The 13,906-nt window shown below is 42.6% G+C and overlaps 1 protein-coding gene across 1 annotated transcript; it reads right to left on the bottom strand.

The window, feature by feature from the left end:
- Positions 1–598: 598 nt before the first annotated feature.
- On the bottom strand, positions 599–1,724 carry LOC110625567 (arogenate dehydrogenase 2, chloroplastic). Its single transcript, XM_021771203.2, has one exon. It carries the CDS (start codon positions 1,718–1,720, stop codon positions 599–601), a length of 1,122 nt encoding a protein of 373 aa, XP_021626895.2. The 5' UTR covers positions 1,721–1,724.
- Between the last annotated feature and the right edge of the window lie 12,182 nt (positions 1,725–13,906).

Genomic DNA, 13,906 nt, shown 5'->3' with positions numbered 1-13,906 from the left:
AATTGGCTAGGATTGATTATTGTTGACTAAAGATTAACTTTGATGAAAATCATGATTAAAAGACCTAAACAAAATGTCCCAAAAAGCCTTCGGATTCATTGCTTGATTTCCTTCCCCTTTTAACTTCCAAATGGCGTTGCACTTTGGACGGCTTCATACCCAGGCGTGTCCCTAGCGGTCGGAAGAACTTCCAAACTAGGGACACGCCCCTGGAAAAGGTTACACGCCTTGGTGCAACTGCCCAGGTTCATTTGGGGAGGGGACTGACGAAACAAGGCACCTGCATAACACCCTGCTCGTTTCCGTTACTGCACAAATGGAAGCCTTTATAATTTCCACTCCACTTTTTGCCAAAAGTTTTGTAATTTCACCGGGAGATTGACATGGCTTGCAATAAGGAAAAGTTAAAAGATTAAAATAAATAAATAAATCTGAATGGTCGGCCTATCCTGTACAACTTACTATTTATTAAGAAATAGAAACAAATTGTTACGAGATTGTAAACCTCCATCATGTAATAGCGACCAGGAAGACCAATTCAGTAACTGCATTGCCGTTTCACTTGTATTTTTTTGAGCTATCAACAAATGAAACAGTTTCATTGATGTTCAAGTTCTTTCTTTTCCATCAGAGGAGGTTCCACAGGAGCACCATTTTCAAGCAGCTGCTTCTTAGGACGTTCTTCTAATCCCTCTGCTGTTGCAAACGGCTGCCTCCGAAAATCTTGATGCAACTTCCAAAACAACTCTTTCTTGACTGCTTCAAATGCCATGTCCAATCTCTCCAGCTGCTCCATAGCATTCTTATTATACATAAACAACCCATAATACAGCTCAAAACTATCTCTAGCAGTATTGTCCACTAAATTCAACAAAGTCTCGTAACCTTTAGTGTTAATTGGCGATGACTCCAAACCAAACTTCTCTAACACCCTCCCCATTGTGTGAGTCACAAACAGTGACTCTGCTGTGTACCTGTCATGATCTGCGCAGCTCATTTCCACCATCCTGCATCCTTCTTTAGCAAAAATATCAAGAAAATTCTCACACCTGTGTATCCTGTTTTCCTGTTTTCCAATTCTAACTTTATCATACACAAATGGCAAACCAAGCAATGAATATTTCCCACTATCAGGCCCAAACATTGGATGGGTACATAAGATATCAAACTCAGCAGGCAAATGTTTCAACAAAATATTCTTAGCAAATTCTTTCACAGATAGCACATCAACAAAAAGGATATTTCGTTTCAATCTGTGAAATGGAAAAAACTTGAGCATATTTTCACTAGAGATAATTGAAGTGCATAAGATCAACACTTCAGGATGGGTTTCGCAGAGATCATGTGGGTTGGAGTAGAATGTGACACCAAGATTTTTAGCAGCATCGCTGTAATTAGTGCGGGAGTATGCAAGGAGGGTATGGCCTTGGCGAGAAATGGTTTTTGCAAGGAACTGACCGAAGTTGCCGAAGCCTATGATGGCGATCTTGAGAGATTTGAAGTTGAAGTCTTGGGCCTGGAGTTTGGACTCGTAGACGGCGTCAATGGAGCGAATGCAGAGAGAGGGAGGAAGGAGACCAAAGGGGGAGGATCTGGGGGGATTGAGAAGGAGAGGAAGAGGGAGGGGGAGGGAAATGGAATGGAAGGAAGAGGGAAGAAAGGGAGGAAAACGAAGGAAAAGAGAGGAGGAAATTGGGGTTGTGCGAGAAAATGGAAGCATTGTTGATCTTGCTGCTGGACTTGAAAGCCAAACAAGGAGTGTAATCTTAGGTGCATGGGAAATAAGAAATGTAAATTTAGGGGAAATTTAAAAAGAAAAAAGAAAATGTGCTTTTTTGACAAATGTCAAAAGTTGGGTTAACTTTTAACTTTTGATAAGTAAGAATCTTCTTGTTGAGTTTGCGAGAGAAAAAAAAAAAAAAGGTCAAAACATAATTGTTAATTTAAAAATGAACTTTATTTTATGGTATTAATTTTATTATAATTAATTATATAATTTATGTAATAAATCATTAAAATTTAAAAAAATTCTTGTACTTGTAAATTACAGTTTACTTATATTCAGTAATTATTTCATTTAACTGAGAGATATTAGATTTATACTGTAAAAGATTACAATAAATATGTATAATGAAAACTAGTTCTAATTTTTTCATCGTATCTTTTATTATTACAAGCGCTAAAGACCATCAACAATATTTTAGTGGTATGGGACTTCATCTAATCAAGTTTTAGAAAAAAAAAAAAAACTTCAGCTAATTAAAAGGACTTTTTGTTAAATTTGTGAAAAAAAAAATTATTATTTCTTATAGAAGGGAAAGAAATTCTCTAATTAGGTAAATTTTTCTTTAAGAAGACAAAATCAATGAGAATTGCTTATTACTAATATTGAGTGGATGAATTGATTTAAAAAAAATCTCTAAGATGCCTACGCCATTATTGGTGGCATTGCTTTTATTTAATTTGGGTACACGTCCCCCAACTAGGATTCCTAGGTGTATCAAAGGGTTAATTGATGTTGGAAATTAAAGTAAAATTATTTAATAATCAATTGAATTTAATTTATACACAAACATTAAAATATTTTATTAATTAAAAACACATAGATGCAGATAAATAGCATTGAAGTTCATAGAAGATTTGTATCGAGTTTAAATTCTATTTATGATGTTTATTGGAGGCTCACAATAACTTTCTAGAAAGAAAATTTTAAAAATAACGACTTTCAAAAATGTTATAAAGGCATAAGTCTGTCACAAAATTTAAGGTCTAAATTTCATTATTTAAGGGTCAATTTTATATTTTTATTATTTTTAAAAATTTTTATATCTTTTCGCATTAGAATTTTTTATTATTATAAATAGTTATTTTCTTGACTTTTTATTATCATAAATAGTCATTTGTGATATTTTTTAATTTTCGAGAATTCAATAAGAAATTCTGACTTCTAATCTTTCTGAATTTCATTTTAGTCAAACGATATTGGTTAAAATTTCTTGCAAAGTCTAAATAGTTCTATTTCAGTTGGTATTAAAGTGAAGTTCATCCATGGCCGACAATCAATAAGCGCGACTCGCTGCAATTGAGGCATTCTTAACAGAATTGAGGGAGATAATCAGACAGCTAACCCTACAACGGGTAATAACTAATCCGCTGCAGCCAAACACCCACATCTAGTTCCAAATCATGTGGTCGCAAATTCTATAGCCGCAAATATCCAACAGGATTATCACGAAAGTTACAAGATAAAGATAGACCTTTAAAACTTTTATGGTTCGTTGGATGTAAAATTTGTTCTTGATTAGTTAGAGGAAGTTGATTGGTTTTTCGAAGTTATGAACGTGGAAGAGGATTGAAAGGTTCCGATGGTGACTTCTAAATTAAAGGGTGGTGCAGCAGCATGGTGAAATTATATTTAAAACGAACACTATCGTAGGGGGTTTGTGTAACGACCCGAAAATCGGACCGCTACCGGCGCTAGGATCCAGATCGGCTTAAGGCCGCCGGGACCCGTAGCAAGTCTAACATACATCCTGTGAACCTGTTTAATCCCAAACATGATCAACAACATACATAAAAATATTGAACTTTTCTTTCCATCCATAAACCAAACTCAACCTGTGCATACACTATACATAGACATTAACATTAGTCCCACCTTGGAGTCCTCAACAATGCTCCAATGGGGTGACATAAACATGCGTTAAGTTTGGTTAAACATAAACATCAATAAACATTAAGATCATGTATTTAAAAGGGATTACAATAAACTATGGTCAAGCACACTTCTAAACCTCAATATCATCATTACATTACATAACTCAACATTCCATTACAATATTAATCATGTCCACTACTTGCTATTACATGACCAAGACTTTACTCTACTCCTGTTGACCTCCTGGTCTACCCTGTACCTGCAAGCCTGGGGGTTAAGGGAGAGGGGTGAGCTATAAAGCCCAGTGAGCAGAATAATAAAACATTTAATTTATATTTCATGCTTTCATGGAATGCAACACAGCACAGACATTTCACATCAAGGATGAATTTGTCTCCCATAGCCCACTACTCATTCCAATAGTGCCAGGGGCGTAGACTGGGCCTCACTGGTCTTTCTCTTACATTACATAACATAGCATAACATTTCATAGTGCCAGGGGCGTAGAATGGGCCTCACTGGTCTTCCATACCATACCGTATCATATCATATCGTAGTGCGGCTAAAGGATCATCCAATATTTATCCACATCAATAACATATTATGCAATGCAACATATTTGTGATCTCTAATGCAAGCACCCTAGTATATCGCATGGCATTAATGATGTGAGTTTCATGCTCTGAATTCATATCTCATCAATTTTAAAAGCATAAAGTTTATTCCACTCACTTCTGGCTGAAACTCTGACTGACACAGATGCAGCTGGAATCACTGCTGGGGTCCTCGGTTCCTCGAGTCCGAACCTACACAGGTGGACTCAAATGAGGGACCTAACAAACATGAACATAACTCTAAACTACTCCCCAAAAACTCCCTAGAACATTGTGAAACAATCATAGAAAAACATGCAAAGGAGGACTGGACAGGGCACTTTCGGCGGCAGGTTCGGCGGCCGAAAGTCCCTCCAGAGCCGAAAGTCAGGCAGGTTCGGCGGCACCTTTGGCGGCCGAAGCTCCTAGACAGAGACGAAACTCATGCATGTTCGGGGGCACCTTCGGCGGCCGAAACTGCCCTCCAGAGACGAAAGTCCTCTTTCGGGGGTAGGCTTTGGCAGCCGAAAGCTGCCTCCACAAGCGGGTTCGGCGGCCGAAAGTCCCTTCGGCGGCCGAACCTGAGTTTCTCCAAAGTGACAGAAACTCAGCTCCAACATGCACAAACGCCTCCCAAACCTTTCAAACATGCACAAACTTATTCTACAACACTCCCAATCATGCATACCAGCTCTTAGGGGCTCCAAACTATCCTAAGCCCCAACTACAACACATCAAACAAGCATATACAAGCCACATTGTCCAAGAACACATCAAAAACCCATAAACTATACATAAGCCTACACATGCATTTCTACCCCATATAACCACTTACAACTTACTTAAAACATAAAATGAGCTCAAGATCGGCTCTTACCTCTTGAAGATCGAGAGAGAGACGACCTAAACTTGGAGTTGGGAGAGATTTAACTCTTTTGGGTCTCCAAGCTCTAAACTTGTTCAAATCTCTTCAAATCAACATAAAGCTTGTTAAAACATGAAAGATCGGAAGGAAAACAGCAAAAACGAACCAAAGGAGAGCATGAACTCACCGTGGCCAAAAATGGGGAGAAAACTCGCCCGTTTCGGCCATGGAACTCATATATAGGGCTGGCAGACCACCTTTCGGCAGCCGAACGTGCCCCCACATCTCATGCATGTTCGGCAGCCGAACATGAGGTTCGGCGGCCGAACCTGGAAATATCTCCTTGGTCTTTTTCATTCAAAACTCAATTTCCTTTTTAATTAAAATCATAAAATACATTAAAACATTTCATAAAAACATACTTTTACCCTTCTAGAGGTTTCCGACATCCGGAATTCCACCGGACGGTAGGAATTCTGATACCGGAGTCTAGCCGGGTATTACATTCTCCCCCCTTAAGAAGATTTGTCCCCGAATGTTCACTAACAACACATAGCATGGCATACACATAATCATACACATAGGAACACATAACACTTACCTTAGAAGAGATGAGGATATTGCTGGAGCATAGACTCCCGTGTCTCCCAGGTACACTCCTCGATGTTGTGGTGATTCCAAAGGACTTTCACCATTGGGATTTCCTTATTCCTTAGCTTTCTGATCTGGGTGTCTAGGATCCGTACCGGCTGCTCAACATAGGTGAGATCCTCTTGGATCTCCATATCAGGCTCACTAAGAACCTTGCCCGGATCTGACACGAACTTTCTTAACATAGAAACATGGAAAACCGGATGGATTCTCTCCATTGAGGTAGGCAAGTCCAGCTTGTACGATACATTCCCAATCTTTTGCAAGACTTCAAAGGGTCCGATGTACCGTGGAGCCAGCTTACCTTTCTTTCCGAACCGAATCACCCCTTTCATTGGAGACACCTTGAGCAATACCAAATCCCCCTCCTGAAACTCTACTTGCCTTCTGCGGACATCTGCATAACTCTTCTGCCTGCTTGAAGCAGTCTTGATCCTTTCTCTGATTATGGGCACCACCCTACTGGTAATCTCTACTAGCTCAGGCCCTGCCAAGGCCTTTTCTCCTACTTCTTCCCAACAGACAGGCGACCTGCACTTCCTTCCATATAAAGCTTCATATGGGGCCATCACTATGCTGGCATGATGGCTGTTATTGTAGGCAAACTCCACTAAAGGTAGATGCTGCCTCCAAGAACCGCCAAAATTCAGCACACACATTCTGAGCATATCTTCTATTGTTTGAATGGTCCTCTCTTATTGTCCGTCCGTCTGTGGATGGAAAGCAGTGCTAAAATCCAACCTGGTACCCATAGCATTCTGCAGACTCCGCCAAAACCTGGAGGTGAACTGGGGTCCTCTATCGGACACTATTGAAACAGGAACCCCATGCAGCCTGACGATCTCATCAACATACACCTACGCTAACTTGTCCACAGAATAGCCATTCCTGACAGGGATGAAGTGAGCAGATTTGGTCAGTCTGTCCACAATCACCCATATGGAGTCCAATCTGTTGGACGCCGCCGGTAGCCCCACCACGAAGTCCATAGCTATATTCTCCCATTTCCACTCTGGAATAGGTAGTGGTTAAGCATTCCAGCCGGCTTCTGATGTTCCAGCTTCACTCTCTGACATACTTCGCAGGCTGACGCAAACTGTGCCTCTTCTCTCTTCATAGCTGGCCACCAATAAACCTTCTTTAGATCTTGATACATCTTGGTGGCTCCAGGGTGAACGATGTATCTGGCATTATGAGCCTCCCTCATAATGTCTCCCTTTAGTCCTATGTCATCTGGTACACACAATCTGCTCCCATAGCGGAGGATCCCCTTGCTGTCGAATCTGAACTCACTGTCCTTGCCTGACTGAACAGTCCTGGCAATCTTTACTAACTCTGGGTCCTCATGCTGTTTCTGAGCCACCTGCTCCAGAAACACGGGTGCCACTCTCATCTGGGCAAACAAAGCACCTGTACCAGACAACTCCAACTGTAGACCTTCATCAATAAGCTTGTAAAACTCTTTCACCACTGGTCTCCTCTCCGCCGTGATGTGGGATAAACTGCCTAGTGATTTCCGGCTTAGGGCGTCTGCCACGACATTCGCCTTACCCGGATGGTACTGAATCTTACAATCGTAGTCACTTAGCAGTTCTACCCATCTTCTCTGTCTCAAGTTCAAATCTCTTTGACTCAGGATGTACTGCAGGCTTTTATGATCAGTGAAGATCTCACATTTTACCCCATACAGGTAATGCCTCCACATCTTGAGCGCAAAGATCATCGCTGCCATTTCCAGGTCATGCGTAGGGTAATTCAACTCGTGCTTCTTCAGTTGCCTAGAAGCATAAGCAATCACCCTTTCATTCTGTATCAGTACACAACCCAATCCCACACGGGACGCATCACAGAAGACCGTAAAGTCTTCATTGCTATCTGGCAGCGCTATCACTGGTGCTGAAGTCAACCTCTTCTTTAGCTCTTCAAAGCTCTCTTCACACTGGTCGGTCCACACAAACCTCTGGTTCTTCTTGGTCAATTTGGTCATAGGAGCTGCAATCTTAGAGAAGTCCTGAACGAACCTCCTGTAGTAACCTGCTAGACTCAAGAAGCTTTTGATCTCTGTTACTGTAGTGGGTCTAGGCCAGTTTGCTACAGCTTCCACTTTCTTGGGGTCTACCTCGATTCCATTTTCTGACACCACATGCCCCAAGAATGAAATGCTCCTCAGCCAGAACTCACACTTGGAGAACTTGGCATACAAGCCATGTTCTCTCAAGGTCTGCAAAACCAACCTCAGATGATGGGCATGCTCCTCTGCATTCCTGGAATACACTAAGATATCATCTATGAAGACAATAACGAAGTGATCCAGGTATTGACTGAAAACTCTGTTCATGAGATCCATGAATGCTGCAGGGGCATTGGTTAACCCGAACGGCATCACAAGGAACTCATAATGCCCATATCTGGTCCTGAAGGCTGTCTTCGGCACATCCTCTTCTCTTATCCTTAGCTGATGATACCCTAATCTCAGATCTATCGTGGAGAAACAACCTGCTCCGGCTAGCTGGTCGAATAGATCGTCGATCCTTGGCAATGGGTACTTATTCTTGGTAGTGACCTTGTTCAACTGCCTGTAGTCGATACAAAGTCTAAGGGATCCATCTTTCTTTTTCACAAAAAGCACTGGAGCACCCCATGGTGAGGTACTCGGTCGGATGAAACCCCTATCTACCAACTCTTGCAACTGATCCTTCAACCCTTTCAATTCTGCTGGTGCCATCCTGTAGGGAGGGATAGAGATCGGTCTAGTTCCAGGCAGCAATTCAATTTCAAACTCTATCTCCCTAGCTGGTGGTAAACCTGGCAGCTCGTCTGGGAAGACATCTAAGAACTCTCTGACCACTGGCACTGAGGCGGGCTCTCTGACATGACTATCCAGCTCTCTCACATGAGCTAGAAAACCCTGACAACCCCTCCTGAGTAGCCTACGAGCCTGTAGGGCTGATATCAAACCTCTAGGTGTACTCCCCCTGTCTCCTCTGAAGACAACCTCTGACCCATCCTGACATCTGAACCTGACTACCTTGTCTCTGCAATTCAAGGTAGCACCATGGGTAGATAGCCAATCCATCCCTAGAATGACGTCAAAATCTGTCAAATCTAGAACCACAATGTAACGACCCGAAAATTGGACCGCTACCGGCGCTAGGATCCAGGTCGGCTTAAGGCCGCCGGGACCCGTAGCAAGCCTAACATGTAACCTGTAAACCTGTTTAATCCCATACATGATCCACAACATACATAAAAATTAAAACTTTCTTTCATACATATAATCGTATACCAACCTCAACCTGTGCATGCACTGATCATAGCATATACATAAACATTAATCCCTCTGTGGGATTTCATCAATGCCCCAATGGGCGATATACATGTGTTGAGTTGGCTAGCATCTTTATCATAAAACATTTAAGATCATGCATCAAAAGGGATTACAATAAACTATGGTCAAGCACACTTCTAAACCTCAATATCATTATACATAACATAACTATTTAGCTTTACATAATCTTACAATTTATCATGTCCACTTTCTAACTATTACAAACATAAGACTTCAAACTCTTTTTGACTTCTCTGACTAGCCCGTACCTGCAATCCTGGGGGATTAGGGAAAAGGGGTGAGCTACAAGAGCCCAGTGAGCAGAATAATAAAAACAACATTTAAAATCTCATGCCATCATGTAATGCAACACATCACAAGTAAATCACATCACGGATGGTATTGTCACCAATAGTCCTCTACATTCCAAAGTGCTGGGACGTAGAATGGGTCAACCGGTCTTTCTCTTAACATAAAATAACATAACATTCCAATGTGCCAGGGACGTAGAATGGGTACAACCTGGACTTTCTCTTACATCGTGCCAGGGACGTAGAATGGGTATAACCTGGACTTCCATACCGTATCATGCCATAACATCATCATATCATATGAGGACTAAAGGATCATCCAATAACCAATCCACATCAACATCATAAATGCAATGCAACATATTCGTGAATTCTAATGCATACAACCTAAATCATCATATGGCATTCATGATGCATGAACATGCTCAAAACTTGTAATTTATTTGCTTTAAATCATGAAGGTTTATTCTACTCACCTCTGGCTAGCTCTGACAAAGACTGAAGCAGCTGACTCACTGCTGGGGTCCTCGGTTCCTCAGGTCCGAACCTACATAGGTGGACTCAAATGAGGGACCAAACAACTAAAACATAACTCTAAAAACATCCCCCAAAAACCCCTTAAAACACCTCAAAACAATCATGCAAAAACATGCAAAGGAAGGCTGAACAGGGCACTTTCGGCGGCAGGTTCGGCGGCCGAAAGTCAGGCAGGTTCGGCGTCACCTTCGGCGGCCGAAACTCCCAGACAGAGGCGAAACTCATGCATGTTCGGCGGCACCTTCGGCGGCCGAAACTGCCAGACAGAGACGAAAGTCTCCTTTCGGGGGCAGGCTTCGGCAGCCGAATGCTGCCTCCACAAGAGGGTTCGGCGGCCGAAAGTTCCTTCGGCTGCCGAACCTGATTTCTGCCAAAGGGCAGAAACTTGGCTCCTCTATGCACATTTGCCTCCAACACTTACCAACATGCATATAACTCATTCAAATCATGCATATATACATACATTGGCTCCTAGGGGCTTCAAACTATCTTAAACCCCAACTACAACACACAATAACAACACAATCCAAGCCACATTGCTCAAAACTCATGAAAAAACCATAAACCTAAACATAAGCTAAACATGCATTCTACCCCATAGATCTTACTTAAAACTTGTTTAAAACATGGAAAGGAGTCAAGATCGGCCCTTACCTCTTAAAGATCGAGGGAGAGACGACCGAAACTCGGAGTTGGGAGAGATTTAAATTCCTTGGTCTCCAATCTCAAAACTTGCTCAAATCTCTTCAAAACGACATAAACCTTGTCAAAACATGAAGGATTGAAGGAAAATCGTCAAAAACGAACCATGGAGGAGCAAGAACTCACCGTGGCTGAAAATGGGGAGAAAACTCGCCCGTTTCGGCCATGGGGCTCTTATATAGGGGCTGGCCAGTTCATGTTCGGGGCCGAACGTGCCCCCACATCTCATGCATGTTCGGCGGCCGAACATGAGGTTCGGCGGCCGAACCTGGCTTTTTCAAACAAGACTTTCGGAGGCCAAAGGTGCTCCCAAAACCTATCCACGTTCGGCGGCCGAACCTGGTAAAGGTTCCATGGTCTTTTTCATTTAAAAAAACTCAAATTCATTCTTACTTAAAAATCATTAAAACATGAAAACATTTTGTGAAAACATGATTTTACCCTTCTAGAGGTCTCCGACATCCGAGATTCCACCGGAGGGTAGGAATTCCAATACCGGAGTCTAGCCGGGTATTACATTCTCTCCCCCTTAAGAACATTCGTCCCCGAATGTTCCTCAACTAGCACATAGCATGGCATAAACATAACATACTCATGAAACACATGAAACATATAAGAACTAACCTTAGAAAAGATAAGGGTATTGCTGGAGCATGGACTCCCGTGTCTCCCAGGTGCACTCTTCCATATTGTGGTGGTTCCACAGGACTTTCACCATCGGGATTTCCTTGTTTCTCAGCTTTCTGATCTGAGTGTCTATGATCCGCACTGGCTGCTCAACATAGGTGAGATCCTCTTGGACCTCCACATCAGGCTCACTAAGAACCTTGCTCGGATCTGACACGAACTTTCTCAACATGGAAACATGGAAAACCGGATGGATTCTTTCCATTGAAGCAGGTAAATCCAACTTGTACGACACATTCCCAATCTTCTGCAAGACTTCAAAGGGTCCGATGTATCGTGGGGCTAGTTTACCCTTCTTCCCAAAGAGAACCACTCCTTTCATTAGAGACACCTTGAGCAATACCAGATCCCCTCCTGAAATTCTACTTGCCGTCTGCGGATGTCTGCATAACTCTTCTGTCTGCTTGCAGCAGTCTTGATTCTTTCTCTGATTATGGGTACCACCCTGCTGGTGATCTCAACTAACTCTGGCCCTGCCAAGGCCTTCTCCCCAACTTCCTCCCAGCAAACAGGTGACCTGCACTTCCTTCCATATAAAGCTTCATATGGAGCCATCCCGATGCTAGCATGATGGCTGTTATTGTAGGCAAACTCCACCAAAGGTAGATGCTGCCTCCAAGAACGGCCAAAGTCTAGCACACACATTTTGAGCATATCTTCTATGGTCTGGATGGTCCTCTCTGACTGTCCGTCTGTCTGTGGATGGAAGGCAGTACTGAAATCCAACCTGGTACCCATGGCACTCTGCAGACTCCGCCAAAACCTGGAGGTGAACTAGGGCCCTCTATCAGACACTATTGAAACAGGAACCCCATGCAGCCTGATGATCTCATCAACATACACCTGTGCCAACTTGTCCACAGAATAGCCACTCCTGACAGGGATGAAGTGAGCAGATTTGGTGAGTCTGTCCACAATCACCCATATGGAGTCCAATCTGTTGGACGTCGCCGGTAACCCCACTACGAAGTCCATAGCTATATTCTCCCATTTTCACTCTGGAATAGGTAGCGGGTTAAGCATTCCAGCCGGTTTCTGATGTTCCAGCTTCACCCTCTGACACACTTCGCAGGCTGACACAAACTGTGCCACTTCTTTCTTCATTGCTGGCCACCAATAAACTTTCTTCAGATTTTGGTACATTTTGGTGGCTCCGGGGTGAACGCTGTATCTTGCATTATGAGCCTCCCTCATAATGTCTCCTTTAAGCCCTATGTCATCTGGTACACAAAGTCTGCTCCCATAGCGGAGGATCTCCTTACTGTCGAATCTGAACTCACTATCCTTGCCTGACTGAACAGTCCTGGCAATCTTCACTAACTCTGGATCCTCGTGCTGTTTCTGAGCCACTTGCTCCAGAAACACAGGTGTCACTCTCATCTGGGCCACTAAAGCACTTGTACCAGACAACTCCAACTGTAGACCTTCATCAATGAGCTTGTAAAACTCCTTCACCACTGGTCTCCTCTCTGCCGTGATGTGGGATAGACTGCCTAGTGACTTCCGGCTTAGGGCGTCTGCCACGACGTTCGCCTTACCCGAATGATACTGAATCTTGCAATCATAATCACTCAGCATGTAACGACCCGAAAATCAGACTGCTACCGGCGCTAGGATCCAGATCGGCTTAAGGCTGCCGGGACCCGTAGCAAGCCTGACATGTAACCTGTAAACCTGTAAACCTGTTCAATCCCATACATGATCAATAATCATACGCAAAAATTAAAAAAAAACTTTTCTGGCATTCATTCCTCATACACCAAACTCAACCTGTGCATGCACTAAACATAGTCATAATCATAAACTTGACCCCTCTGTGGGATCTCAACAATGCCCCAATGGGCGATACATCATAAGTTGAGTTGGTTAAACATAAACATCAATAGACATTTAGATCATGTATCAACAAGGGATTTCAATAAACTATGGTCAAGCACACTTCTAAACCTCAATATCATTATACATAATATAACTATTTAACTTTACATCATAATACAATTCATCATGTCCACTTCCTATCTATTACAACATATGACTTTACTCTTCTTGACTTCTCTGACTAGCCCGTACCTGCAATCCTAGGGGATTAGGGAAAAGGGGTGAGCTACAAGAGCCCAGTGAGCAGAATAGTAGAAAACAACATTTAAATCTCATGCCATCATGTAATGCAACACATCACAACAAATCACATCTCGGATGGTATTGTCACCAATAGTCCTCTACATTCCAAAGTGCCGGGACGTAGAATGGGTACAACCGATCTTTCTCTTAACATAACATATCATAACATTCCAATGTGCCAAGGACGTAGAATGGGTACAACCGGTCTTTCTCTTAACATAACATGTCATACATACCAATGAGCCAGGGACGTAGAATGGGTACAACCTGGACTTTCTCTTACATAGTGCCAGGGATGTAGAATGGGTACAACCTGGACTTCCATACCATCTCATGCCGTAGCATCATCATATCATATGAGGACTAAAGGGTCATCGAATAACCAATCCACATCAACATCATAAATGCAATGCAACATATTCGTGGATTCTAATGCAAACAACCTATTTCATC

This window comes from Manihot esculenta, chromosome 11, assembly GCF_001659605.2.
Source record: "Manihot esculenta cultivar AM560-2 chromosome 11, M.esculenta_v8, whole genome shotgun sequence".
Lineage (NCBI taxonomy): Eukaryota > Viridiplantae > Streptophyta > Magnoliopsida > Malpighiales > Euphorbiaceae > Manihot > Manihot esculenta.
Note: the sequence above shows the minus strand (reverse complement) of the source record. Positions and strands in the feature narration are given on the sequence as shown.